Genomic DNA, 14,326 nt, shown 5'->3' with positions numbered 1-14,326 from the left:
AGGTTGGACTTGCAAGCAGTTGTCACTGCAGTGAGAAGAGCTGGTCTAGCGTAGCAGAAATCATTGCTGTAGCACAAATTGTCAGGGTCCTGGGTTTAATGTTGTCTCTTGTCCGTGTCGACTTGAAGAGCAGGTTGCAAGGAGCTTATTTCACCTTTTTCTTTAGGATGAGTACACTGTGATCCAAGCCAGTGGTCCGGGACCTAGGAAGTACCTCTGGGGATCAAGACTAATCCTAGCAGCGGCCTGTAGCAGTGCTCAGGCAGGTCCAGTTGGTGCTGCTCAGCTGGCCAGTTGCTGGGAGGCCTCTGGAAGCTTGTTGTGTCCCTGTAGCTCGTACAGAAGGTCAGCCAACTGACCCTTGGTGTCACTCTGGGTAGCCTAGGGTGAAGGCAAGCCACTCGAATCTTCCTTCTCAGACAGCAAGGCGGTCTTTCAAGCAGCAGGGTAGTCTTTGTTCTTTTATTTAATTTTTATGGGAAGATGACAGGCTGAGTAGACCTATCTTGATCCAACCCTTAGGATGGGCTGAACACAGATGCTCCTAATGAAAAAGTAGTTGAGTGAGCCACCGCCAAGGAATACCGATAATTTAATGTAAATTCCCGGTAGGCATTTTGGGTTTCTGCATTGCTGTCAAATATGGATTTATTATGTGCTTTATCAACAAATAATTCTGATGCATCGGTATGTTTTCAAATTAAGAAAACAAAGACTATTATATGATCTTTTATTGTCAATTAGTTGTAAGTTTTAGTCTGAATAAGATTACATGTGTGCATTAAATTTATTTTTCCTCTCGTATAACATGCGAGTAGTGGAGCAAGTGTGAGTGTGTTTCTTAAACACTGATACGTAAATATGTATTGTTTTTGTATTTCATTAATTCCCTCATACACTTGAAAAAAAAGTTGTAGATCTTTCATTGAAGAATCCTGGTAAATTATTTTTCTTCGACAACTGGCTGGCTAAATGGTCTCCTTTTTCTGTCATCCTCAGCTGCCATTGTAACATCTTTTCCTCCAACAGTTATGCAGAAAGCGTGGCGAGAGAGGAACCCTCAAGCCCGAATCAAAGCAGCACATCAAGCACTAGAGGTGTATAATGAGTGAGTGTTGAAACCTAATATGGGAGAGGCAGCATGCTCTTCCTCTCCCACTCCTGCTCTGTTGTATCAAAGGTTCTCTAGGCTGAACATTATGATCTGTATATGAACGGCGTTGTTCAGTTGTGAAAAAATAAATTCAAAATTATAATCTTATCCTCTGTGTGCTGCATAAATGTTGCTGCAAATCAGATCTTCTGCAATATTAGATAAAAGGTAGAATGTGTAGAAATGGAGAGAGATGTTACTTTTTTTATTCACATTATTTTACTTTTACTAAATCTTAGTGCCTCCTTTGTGATTTAGTTTCACTCCTTTTCTTTCATTGCTATCACATCTCCCTTCTACTATTTCACCACTTCATTTCTGAGTTGTTGTGGTTAGAAACAGTTAAATCCGAAAAATAAAATACTTTCGAGGTACCTTGCCTAACCACTTCCATGATATGTGGAATTATCAACTCTTATTCATTAATAATGATATCGCTAACAAAACTGCCATCCTTGTGTTTCACAAGGACAAAAATGTTTTCCCTTCAGTTGTGCCTGTATAATAACTACGAATAACTGTCTCCTTGCTCTGTCTGAGACAGTTATATTTGTGGTGTTTTAATTTTAAAATACAAACATCATATCTACACTCATCCAGACTCACAATTTGCAACATTAAGAACCCCACTCCACCCCCCCCCCCCCCCCCCCAAAAAAAAGAAAATGTTTGCTCCAAAGCTTGGAGAAAGTAGTGCAAAATAAAGACACTCTTTCTATCATTTGTGGTGCAGATTGGTAGTTTGTGGCAGGTTTATCAGGAGGGTCCTAAACAAGTGGGTTTTCAAGTTTCATCTGTACATTCCTAATGGCAGTTTTTAATTTCAAATTGTTTTTAATAAGTGGGAATACAGTTACAATAGCATGCAAGTACATGACTTTACCACAAATTACAGCAAGCTACAGCCAGAAAAGCTGAACTCAGTAATAGAGTAAAACAATTCAAATTGTCTTTCCATTATGGTTACGGCATCACATTCATTGTTAGTGCCTTCCTAGATTATCAGTCTTGGTAAGAGAATTGTAAGTGAGGGAAGAAAAAGAGGAGGGAGGCACACTAATAAACCAAACGGTTTACCAAACAAATTGTACAAGAGGCACAGCTTTCACATTGCAGAACACATATACTTCTTTGGCATCTCTGCTTCCTCTAGCTTTCAAGGGGAAAAACATAAAACAACTCCCAGATCTGTGGTATATAGATGACAACATGCACAACCGCTAGATGGAGCTGCTTCTTTCTTGTTAGGTTTAGGAGCATAGTTATGTTTTTAAGCCCCCATACGCAGCCTCTAGATTTGTAAACTTAAGGCCCACTCACCAGCTCACACCTGCAGCCCTTCTGGGAACCACAGAACGAACTCTAGCCCAGGTATAGTCATCTCTCATCTCTCATTTCTCATTTATACTTTAACTGTTTTTTGGTGAAGACCTAATGGCTATGATACAATATATAGAAGAAGTTTTGGTCCATCCATTGCTCGTGATTGGATGACTTTCTTGTCTATCTCACTTTCTACTCTTGCGTCAATGGCTTAGCTCTATATTTTTGTTTTGTACAACCAAGGAGCATTCCAACCTCAACATGTTCACTTCAGGACCTTATTGTGCATGTTGAACTATTTTCTATCCCTCTCTTCTGCTTCTCACTCCTCCTCCCTCCCCCTCCCCCCAAGCGCTCTCACTGAGTGGTAATCTTTGAGGCATGTGTTAGTGTTGGAGATAAGTGCAGTTCAGATGGCTTTGACATTTTCAGGTTGAACATAGCAGCGCGCATGCCCTGCTTTTCTGACGTATTGGTATGTATCTGGGCTTTTAACCATGCCCACTGCACGCCCGTCACTATCACTCGTTCAGGGCTTGCCTTTCAAAAATCTTTTCTTTTCGTTGGTAACCACTTTACGTTTGTAGCTACTTTGGGCAGTTTTGTTACTGCCTTGGCCATCAACCCTATTACATGAATCATTGCACTTTTGCTGATAACTTTGACTGCGAGCGAACTTCTTTTTCCTTTTGTCTCTCTCCTTTGCGCTCCCAGCGGTGCTTTAAATCAACTTGCTTATGTCAACAGCATTTAACTTAATATTTTCAGTGTGTGGCAGAAAAGTCTACTTTTTCTTGCTATTCTGAGATTTGCTGTCCTGCATATCATTATAAAATTAAGACTGCAATTACCAAAAAACAGAGGAAAAAAATCTTGACTGGCTAAATTTCTCCGTGATCCTGGAAGATTGAATGGTCTGTTAATGTTTACACGTGGAATTGAGGGATATTATTTGTTCATAGTTAGAGTCCACGCTTTTTTGTCTGGAAGGTATTAAGATACTATCTGTAACTTATTTTTTAACTTTATTGTCAGATTACGTCTTTGTAACAAAAGTTCGTTCCTTTATTTTGAAGTGTAGAATTCTGTGAAAAATTGTTAAAGTAAATTGTTGCACGAATAATTCCACATACATGCACAATCAATTCCTGCATGATAATGGGCTATCAGTGTACCAGATGCTCACTTTACATTTGAGAGCTGGTTATCCCTGAATAAACACATTCATGTGTACACCCCTTTTGTTCTTAAGTGTTACAGACACGAAAAGCCACAGTCAATTTGCTAATGCAGGCCTGTTCCATTGAGTTGCTGTGCCTTGGGCCCCACTGTCCCATAAAAGTTGTCCTGTGCGTTTCTTAGGACCAAATGCATCTCCTTTATTGTGTAAGAACATTAAGGGGCTTCTGTATTTTATTAATATGAGTACTACTTTCATGCTTTGTTTTCTGTTAACCCCGGAAACTAACGACTTTGTTCTTTTTTCTTTCAACCGTGTGCGATTCCATGTGTTTTATTGCTTTCTCACTCGTATACTGTTTCCCCCACTGAAATGCCCCTGTGCTGTCCTTTTTGCTCCCCCTTGTAGGAAAGTACCATCTTGCCTGGCATGTTACCCCCATATTTCACTGTATATATGTTGTTTTAGTCTATGTGTCACTGGGACCCTGCCAGGCAGGGCCCCAGTGCTCATAAGTATGTGCCCTGTATGTGTTCCCTGTGTGATGCCTAACTGTCTCACTGAGGCTCTGCTAACCAGAACCTCAGTGGTTATGCTCTCTCTGCTTTCCAAATTTGTCACTAACAGGCTAGTGACTAAATTTACCAGTTCACATTGGCATACTGGTACACCCATATAATTCCCTAGTATATGGTACTGAGGTACCCAGGGTACTGGGGTTCCAGGAGATCCCTATGGGCTGCAGCATTTCTTTTGCCACCCATAGGGAGCTCTGGCAATTCTTACACAGGCCTGCCAGTGCATCCTGAGTGAAATAACGTCCATGTTATTTCACAGCCATTTACCACTGCACTTAAGTAACTTATAAGACACCTATATATCTAACCCTCACCTAGTGAAGGTTGGGTGCAAAGTTACTTAGTGTGTGGGCACCCTGGCACTAGCCAAGGTGCCCCCACATTGTTCAGGGCAAATTCCCCGGACTTTGTGAGTGCGGGGGACACCATTACACGCGTGCACTGTACATAGGTCACTACCTATATAAAGCGTCACAAAGGTAACTCCGAACATGGCCATGTAACATGTCTAAGATCATGGAATTGTCACCCCAATGCCATTCTGGCATTGGGGGAACAATTCCATGATCCCCCGGGTCTCTAGTACAGAACCCGGATACTGCCAAACTGCCTTTCCGGGGTCTCCACTGCAGCTGCTGCTAACCCCTCAGACAGGTTTCTGCCCTCTTGGGGTCCAGGCAGCCCTGGCCCAGGAAGGCAGAACAAAGGACCTCCTCAGAGAGAGGGTGTAACACCCTCTCCCTTTGGAAATAGGTGTGAGGGCTGGGGAGGAGTAGCCTCCCCCAGCCTCTGGAAATGCTTTGATGGGCACAGATGGTGCCCATCTCTGCATAAGCCAGTCTACACTGCTTCAGGGATCCCCCAGCCCTGCTCTGGCGCAAAACTGGACAAAGGAAAGGAGAGTGACTACTCCCCTGACCTGCACCTTCCAGGGGAGGTGCCCAGAGCTCCTCCAGTGTGTCCCAGACCTCTGCCATCTTGGAAATAGAGGTGTCTGTGGCACACTGGACTGCTCTGAGTGGCCAGTGCCAGCAGGTGACGTCAGAGGCTCCTTCTGATAGGCTCTTACCTCTCTTGGTAGACAATCCTCCTTCCTAGGTAGCCAAACCTCCTTTTCTGGCTATTTAGGGTCTCTGCTTTGGGGATCTCACCAGATAACGAATGCAAGAGCTCATCAGAGTTCCTCTGCATCTCCCTCTTCACCTTCTGCCAAAGGATCGACCGCTGACTGCTCAGGACGCCTGCAAAACCGCAACAAAGTAGCAAGACGACTACTAGCAACCTTGTATCGCTTCATCCTGCCGGCTTTCTCGACTGTTTCTAGGTGGTGCATGCTCTGGGGGTAGCCTGCCTCCTCTCTGCACCAGGAGCTCTGAAGAAATCTACGTGGGTCGACGGAATCTTCCCCCTGCAACCGCAGGCACCAAAAGACTGCATCACTGGTCCTCTGGGTCCCCTCTCAGCACGACGAGCGTGGTCCCTGGAACTCAGCAACTCTGTCCAATTCCCACAGTCTAGTGACTCTTCAGTACAAGTTTGGTGGAGGTAAGTCCTTGCCTCCCCACACTAGACTGCATTGCTGGGTACCGCGTGATTTGCAGCTGCTCCGGCTCCTGTGCACTCTTCCAGGATTTCCTTCGTGCACAGCCAAGCCTGGGTCCCCGACACTCTAACTTGCAGTGCACAACCTTCCGAGTTGACCTCCGGCGTCGTGGGACTCCCTTTTGTGACTTCGCATGGACTCCGGTTCACTCTTCTTCCAAGTGCCTGTTCAGGTACTTCTGCGGGTGCTGCCTGCTTCTGTGAGGGCTCCCTGAGTTGCTGGGTGCCCCCTGTCTCCTCTTCCAAGTGGCAACATCCTGGTTCCTCCTGGGCCACAGCAGCACCCAAAAACCTCAACCGCGACCCTTGCAGCTAGCAAGGCTTGTTTGCGGTCTTTCTGCGTGGGAACACCTCTGTAAGCTTCATCGCGATGTGGGACATCCGTCTTCTAAAGGAGAAGTCCCTAGCTCCCTTCTTTCTTGCAGAACTCCAAGCTTCTTCCATCCGGTGGCAGCTTCCTTGCACCCTCAGCTGGCATTTCCTGGGCTCCTGCCCACTCTCGACACTGTCGCGGCTATTGGACTTGGTCCCCTTGTCTTACAGGTACTCAGGTCCAGAAATCCACTGTTGTTGCATTGCTGGTGTTTATTCTTCCTGCAGAATCCCCCTATCACGACTTCTGTGCTCTCTGGGGGTAGAGGGTGCACTTTACACCTACCTTTCAGGGTCTTGGGGTGGGCTATTTTTCTAACCCTCACTGTTTTCTTACAGTCCCAGCGACCCTCTACAAGCTCACATAGGTTTGGGGTCCATTCGTGGTTCGCATTCCACTTTTGGAGTATATGGTTTGTGTTGCCCCTATACCTATGTGCTCCTACTGCAATTTACTGTAATTTTACACTGCTTGCATTACTTTTCTTGCTATTACCTGCATAATTTTGGTTTGTGTACATATATCTTGTGTATATAACTTATCCTCATACTGAGGGTACTCACTGAGATACTTTTGGCATATTGTCATAAAAATAAAGTACCTTTATTTTTAGTACTTCTGTGTATTGTGTTTTCTTATGATATTGTGCATATGACACCAGTGGTATAGTAGGAGCTTTACATGTCTCCTAGTTCAGCCTAAGCTGCTTTGCCATAGCTACCTTCTATCATCCTAAGCTGCTAGAAACACCTCTTCTACACTAATAAGGGATAACTGGACCTGGCACAAGGTGTAAGTACCTCTGGTACCCACTACAAGCCAGGCCAGCCTCCTACACCCCTCCAAGTTTGTCTTTTGCTCTTCATGTCCCTTCTGGTCCACAGCATGTTCTCTCCCTGTTGCTTCTCCATCTCGCTCGTTTCTTGCTTTCATATGTATTTTTTTAATTTTAAAACTGCTCACCCACCCAATCCTTCATTGCCCGCCCCTCGCTGCTGCCACTGCTGCTGCCAACAACCTCCCCATCTTGTAAAATACAAAAATATAAAATAATCTTTTTTTCAAGGGCTCGGCATCTGCAAATTTAAAAGTCCAGCCCAAACTTCCAGGCTTATGTCCTCCATGAGCCAGAACAGAAGCAACCCAAAACCTGTTTCGTCTTTATTAGAGCTCATCTGTCGGGTATAGCTTGGTTCCAGTGGCACAGAGTGCATAGGACCTATGTCTGGGTGTACCCATCACACCTAAAGAATTGCATGGAAGCATGCAAAAAAGGGATAGATCGACTGCTTGAACTAATCTCAGTCACTGGCAGTTACCTTACTTTTTTGTACTTCAGTAATCTAAAATTGGATGCAATGTTTTTGTTGCTTTGAGTTTTGCATTAAAAGTCCGTGCGTGGCATGCAGATGAGGTTGCGGATGTTGGGTTTGGAATTTCTGGCATGGTTGCTTATGAAGGTGAGGATTCTACTGGGTGTTTTTGGAATCAGACTTGTGCCTTAGCTAGTGTGGCAGAACAAGTCTGCAAATTGGTGCTTTACAGGTCCTAGGCAGTTTCCACAAAGGACAGAGGAGGACAAATATGATGGCCCAGAATTGGGACTATGCAACTGAGCAACAGGGGCTGCCTTAGGAACAGAGGTGTATTCTGAAGAGTTCCTTCAGGGCAATGTAATTTGAGCACCTGAGGGCAATATTGCCAGATGTTGTTCTCTGACTGTGCAGGCGCTTTCACAAAGCACTAAGAGGATTATAGGAGATTAGGCGCCAATGAGCATGTTTTCCTGATCACATGACAAAATACACAAAGATGCTTGTGGTCTGTGGGTGTGTGGGACCTTCTCAATAGGGGACCCTATGTGGTCTCTTTGTAAATGAAAAAAATCATTCTTTAAGGACAAAAACCTCACCCACCCTAAGGCATGCTTTATCACATGGTCTCTCCTCATGCCACTTACAAAGGCTTGTCGTGTGGGCTTCAACTCTCCAAAATAGAGAAGATCTCTTCAGGGAATGGTATGTTGGTGAATGGTCCTTTTGGAGCAAGAAAGGGGTGGATGTCAGGTGCAAAGTGTCGTATGGTGAGAGAGAAAAATAAAACTGCCTCTTTGTGGCCCCAGCTTTATTTATTTGTGTCCCCAAGGGATAGAAGTAAAAGAAAGAGGGGCATAATTCAACCCAATAGTTGGAAGAGGGTCAACATGTTTATGCCTATTTGTTACCCTTAAAGAAGGTGGTGGACTGCCAAGATAGTAAAACATGAACGAATGCGAGTGTAACCAGTGTACCAGGAACTTCTATGAATCCACTGGTATTCAGCCCTAAAAACCATAAAATGATACAATCGTACAAAAGACAACATACAGACATCCAGACCTTGGCTTTACTACTATAATTCATATGGTCAAGATCACTCATCTTATGTGAGACACTGTGTGAATGAACAAGGTGATCATTGAAAAAAAAATCATAGTGAGCCACACATATGCTTATCCATGTAAATTGTATCATATGCCTCAATTCAAACTTCTGGTCAGGAGCAAGATACACCGTAAAATGCACAATGTTCCGAAATAAATAAACTTTATTGATGTTGTGCACTTGTATGCGGGCTAGATATATAAAGCTCCAAAAACTCTAAATAATTTTGGCGGTATACCTAAAATAAGCAATCAGATGCACCACAGAAACTAATGATAATCTATGTGCAAGCCCTGTAAATATCGTAATGGTGCAATCTCGAAATTGTTCTGTTGTATCTAGCTGGCCATATTAATCGCTGTCATTTATATAGGTCAAGTCATAGGTTCCAGGCATCAGTAAGTTTGAAAAAGAACATTTGCCAGACAATACCATAACATCAGGCTTTAAGCTTAAAAACAGGCAGTTCAGCCTGAATGAGTTCAATGTGTATTGACTTGTAATTGGTGGCATAAGAGTACTCACAATCTAAAGTCTATTGGTATTAAACAAAAGGGCATAATCACAGAAACAGTCCAGTATCAAAATTAGGAGAAGCCCCTCAGCTGCTTATCTGCACAGTCCTCTGTATGGAAGATGATCCTGCCTGGTCGAGGAGATGCTGGGGATGTTAACCAGAGCAATTTTAGATTCCGGCCACAGTGTGCAGCTGATGTCACTCATGTTGCAGTGTTTAGGAAGCATTTGATGTGTAGTCCTATCACAAAGTGTGGTAGTTAGATTCTTACTCGTGAGCAGGGAAAGGTTTTGTGTTTGATGGAAGTACCCAAAAAACTGTTGTATTTCGTCAACATTTTTTAAAATGGGGTATGGTTAATGAGTGATGACCCAACTCAAGTGGATAAAGTTGTGTCACAACTGGAGGGGTATGTGAGTTAAGAGAAGCAGGCTCATTGGCATAGATGGCTGAGAAATAAAACGAGGCAGAAAAATCCCTATATATTATCAGATTGTATGCTACCCTGATGTGTGGGATATTGTCATTTAATCCAACCACGTGAGTTTTAATTCCGTAGACTCACTGTTGCTCTTCCAAAAGGAGAAAGCATCTTAAATCATGTGTGCTGGAATTCGTTTTTTGGTTTATCAACAATGTCCCACCTGATTTTGTCCTCATTCTGACCCTTTTGCAAATATGTTTTGTTAATTTGTTGATAGTTCAGTGGCAGCGTAAATTGCTGTGGTGCTCCATAATATAGGGTGATTGATCTTCTCTGTGGGCTTACCCACAGAGCATAAGCTGCAAGGACACCTAATGAGGTATATTACTATTGAAATTTGTCAATAAGTTGGTGCAGTCCCAAAGGTGTGTCAAGGCTGAGATCAATACGAGTGTCATGCAGAGTAAATCTGTAGACATTACCAGTCCCACATGGGTACATCCCTGTCACTTTGGGCAGATACCGCAATTAACAATTGGTGACAAACCACAGAATGTGTTTATACACATTCAGGGTCAAGGATGTGTCTCCAGTAAATCTGCTTTATTGGTATTATTGTTTGTGTCCTCTTGGTTGCTCTCTCTCCTAGTTTAGGAGGGTAATGTCTTTGTGTCATTTGGGCGCTTAGCATGTTTATTTAAAGTCTGTATTTCAGAATAATTCTCCCTAATACAAAGGCAGTGCCCTATGGAGAGACTGTCCCTTAGTGCTTTTAGATGGAAGCTGTCCTATAATATCAGGAAGGTCCGGTGTGCAGGTTGTCTGGATAGTTCTGACAAGGTACTCTTCCTGGGGATAGAGTAAGAGATACTAATTTTTTTTTTAAAAAGTACACACTTTAAGAAATGTAAACTTAAATTTCATTTGGGGGAGGAGGGGAGGTCATGAATTGAGACAGGGAATAAATTCAGATATATTGTCAGCATCACCTTCCCAAACAACAGCAGATTATTTGGACTGTATATCATGTCCAAAGCTTGAGGTGAGACAAAAAGGGGTTGGTATCATGGTAGTAGTTGTAAATTTCACAATGATGCTCTATAAATTTGCCACGTTATGTGTATTTGCAGGGTACACAACTCACCTGTGAGGGTATCCTGGTGCTGAAGCAAGATCTGTATGGTCCAAACCAGGGCCGGGACTAGGTGAAGAGTCATGTCTTCAGTTTCCTGTAGAATTCAAGTACTGAGGAGGCAGCTCTGTTATGTAGGGGCAGGTCATTCCAGACTTTATGATGCTTGGGGCAATGGTACTACACATCAAAGACCCAGATTTTTGGAGAAAGAGTGGATTCTCAAATTGAAAAACATTTTCTCTCAAAGTCAGGGTGTCAAACTGCAGGATGAAGGGAACAGGTGCCATGGATTCCTGTGACATGACGCATAATATGGTTTCCACAGTGTGTAAAGTTAAATCTTGTGGAATGCAGGTATACATGGATTCCTTATCCAGACCAATTTAGTAGTCTTTCTTTACGTCAGATTCATTGTCATCCAAGGTATTAAGAACCTCTTTAGTGACTTTCAGAAAAGATGGCATGGTTGCCACAATCAGTCTCAAGAAAGTATGCATAAACTGGAATAAGGTTTCCAGAAGCCAATACCGGGGATGATACGTTTCCCAATGGAGGACTTTGTGGTTTACGTATCTTTTGGAGAATGCAGAAGTATGGAATCCTGGGGTCAGATGTGATCGGAATTACAGCCTCATTATGAGTGTTCCACTCAGAGTCCATGCCTTCATAGACAAGTCATTTGATGGTTAGTTGGAGCTTTAGTGTGGCGTCCTATCAGATCGAGCAGTAGTAGCAGCTATCACTCATTTGTTTAAAAGACTCTTGTTGATAATCTGTGGTTTGGTGGATAAAGACAGCCTCTCCTGTGTCTGCTGATTTTATGGTAATGTGCAGATCTGAGGCCAGTTCTTTGGCAACCCTATCTCCTTGCGGAATAAGTTAAAGAACAGGAGTTTGGAGTTTGAGTTCAACAGGATGAAACCCTTCAGAACAGCCTGTTCAAATGAATGGACTACTGAAGGAATGAGTTAGGCAGGCAGATTTAAAGAGAAACATGTATTTTCGGCTTGTGTGAAAATAGTAATCTCTGAAAGATGCTGAAAAAGAATGTGTGCCTGAAAACAGAGGTTGATTCTGTGATGATAGTGAAATCCTCTCCAAGGTAGGGAGGTACATAACCCCTTTTTAGGTCTCTTCTCGGCAGCGCATTGGCTGTCTCTTTTGAGACCTGCTGTATCTGCAATGTGGGATTCAAGCACCTCTCATCTTTTTCATTCGTTCCTGTTAGTGCCTTTCCTAAATGCCTGCCTTTGTTCGGTGAATATGCTTAATTTGTCCTGCCTTTTGGTGTATCGGACCCTCAGAGGAGACTGTCCCGGTTACATGTAGTCTTACTCTTTTTAGTTTGAGTGTGCAAGTTCTTTGGTGTATTGTTGTGTTGTCATCTATCTGTGGGATTTTAACAAAGCCCACCGCACGCCCATCACTATCACTCGTTCATGGGCTTGCCTTTCAGAAATATGTTTGTCCCTCCTTGGGGCAGTTTTGTTACTGCCCGGGCCATTGACCCTGTTATGTGGATAACTGCGTGTTTGCCGATATGTTTGACTGCGAGCAAACTTCTTTTCCCTTTTTGTGTTTCTCATTCACGCTCATGGCGGTCGTGGCTCTTTGAATTGGCTTCCTTAGGTCAACTGTTTTACTTTTTATTTTCAATTTATGTGGCATGAAAGGTCCAATTAGGAATTTCCAATGCTAATAGTTCTAACTCGAGCAAATGTGAGACCCGTTGCATTGCAAATGCTTGTTCTTACTGATGTTCAAAGGGCATCCTCTCTTACTTCAGACAGACAATAGTTCCAGTATATATTAAGTGAACAAACAAGGATTGGAGTGCTTTCCTAAAAAGCTCAGAAAATGTGAGATTCGGTCCAGGTGAGAGGCTGTTGGCACTTTATATTCTGGGTCTGCCAAACATAAAAGCAGTCAATTCTTAGAACACTACTAATGGGTTTTAAATAACGAAGTGCTGACAAACATCTTTCCATGTTGGGGGCATCCAAAATAGACGTTTATGAAACGCAGCATCCCAGCATTGAATCGCGGAGCTCAACTGCCTGGTTCCTGAGCTTATACACTATTAACACTTGAAGCTCCTTGATGACGGCACGGCCAGTCTAAGAGGGGCCAGACATCCTTCTGAAGGCATTTGTATGTATTCAAATGAAAGAGGTGAAGTAGTATGACAGTCTAGCTCCATAACTTCTCCAGGTGGACTGACCTTATCAGTAATTTAAAACATCACAGCAAGTGCTGTCTGTACACCGTTACCTGTGCAGTAAATAGAATCCTTTTCTCCCTCCTAAATATATCCAGTAATATCAAATATTGAAAGTGCCTTCCTTCAGGCCACTGAATGTTTTCTTTTGACTTTTGATTGATGTTAACAGTGGCGAATCTTAGACAGTGTGCTTCAAACAACATATCAGTGGTACCTTTAAACCATTTGCGGAACTGGGCCCCATACATGAGGAGCACACCTAGCTGGATACTGCACATGTTTTATACCACTCCAGTTAACCAGGCTTGCGAGGTGGCCGTAACTTCCTGAAGCTGTGCTTCAGTCAGGAGCTCTGGGTGCACTTCCAGTGGCTGTGCTTCACACACTTTCACTTTGACCAGGTATACTGTACAGCCATAACACTCCTTGGCCATACATGCCCTAAAACCTAAAAATTCACAGTCAAAATTCAGTCCGTTCCCCCAAACAATTATGTTTATCTACGTATCTGTCATGATGGCTTATTGCAATGCTAAGGGGTCCTCATTGCTGCCGCTTCTACCTGAGCTGGTGGCTGACCTTGTGGCTGCAGTGGGCCAGCTTGTAAGTTGTACAAAGTCTTGCTGGCAAGGGAAACTGGTATTCATGGGCAGAAGGGGCATTGCCCTGCCACCCTCTGGGGCAAGAACAGGGAAAAACACAGAGCAGCTGAAAATAAATTACTGCTCCGAGTGAGTGTGCTGAATCTCCTGGGTGAACTCTAGTAAACTTTACAGATGTCCTACTGCACAAGTGACAGCCAGGCGAGGTTTTCTTCGACCTGCAGGCACAAGCTACTGCAGTGACATCACAGGAGAGGAAGTGCTGAATTGAAAAGCCATGCTTCTGGTTGCGTTTGGGGCGCATAAACACTTGAGGAGGAGTTAGCAAAGCTCCATTCACTTTGGTGACTGGTGCAGGCCGATGAGGATAATGAGGGAGTGAGTGGCAAGAATTTGTTGATTGTCACAGAGGGGCAGGCTGTAGGAGGTGTCAGGGAGCTGGTCTCCTGGCAGGAACAGGTGTTTAGTACTGAATTTGGTTTCACTTTGGAAAAAAAAACATTATGGAGCTGAGCACACAGTGCTCCTTATCTTGACTCTGTAGAGAACAAAGAGAATGAAGGGAACAGCTGCAGACGACAATTGCATCAGTAGCATAAGAAGCCAGTGTGCAGTTAAGTTTCTGCATCAGAGCATTGTCCACCCCCTCCCCCCCAATGACCACACTCCCCTTCCTGCTTTAGCAGATGCAGGAGGTGGAGCTCTTGATGGGCCTCTTCTGTTTGCAGAGAAATAGACCGAGCCTCATAATTAATTTGGGAGGTTGAGTGAGTGGAAGGAAGGGTTGGTGGATAA

The 14,326-nt window shown here is 43.6% G+C and overlaps 1 protein-coding gene across 1 annotated transcript in view; it reads left to right on the top strand.

The window, feature by feature from the left end:
* The window catches only part of ST7L (suppression of tumorigenicity 7 like), a 782,219-nt gene that overhangs the window by 58,318 nt on the left and 709,575 nt on the right, over positions 1 to 14,326 (top strand). The window contains exon 6 of the mRNA XM_069238668.1: positions 1,030 to 1,108. Coding sequence (XP_069094769.1) covers positions 1,030 to 1,108 — 79 coding nt within the window. The remainder of the gene's footprint in view (positions 1 to 1,029; positions 1,109 to 14,326) is intronic.

The sequence above is a fragment of the Pleurodeles waltl genome, chromosome 6 (assembly GCF_031143425.1).
Source record: "Pleurodeles waltl isolate 20211129_DDA chromosome 6, aPleWal1.hap1.20221129, whole genome shotgun sequence".
NCBI lineage: Eukaryota > Metazoa > Chordata > Amphibia > Caudata > Salamandridae > Pleurodeles > Pleurodeles waltl.
The sequence above is the reverse complement of the archived record's forward strand: the minus strand, read 5'-3'. Positions and strand labels throughout refer to the sequence as shown.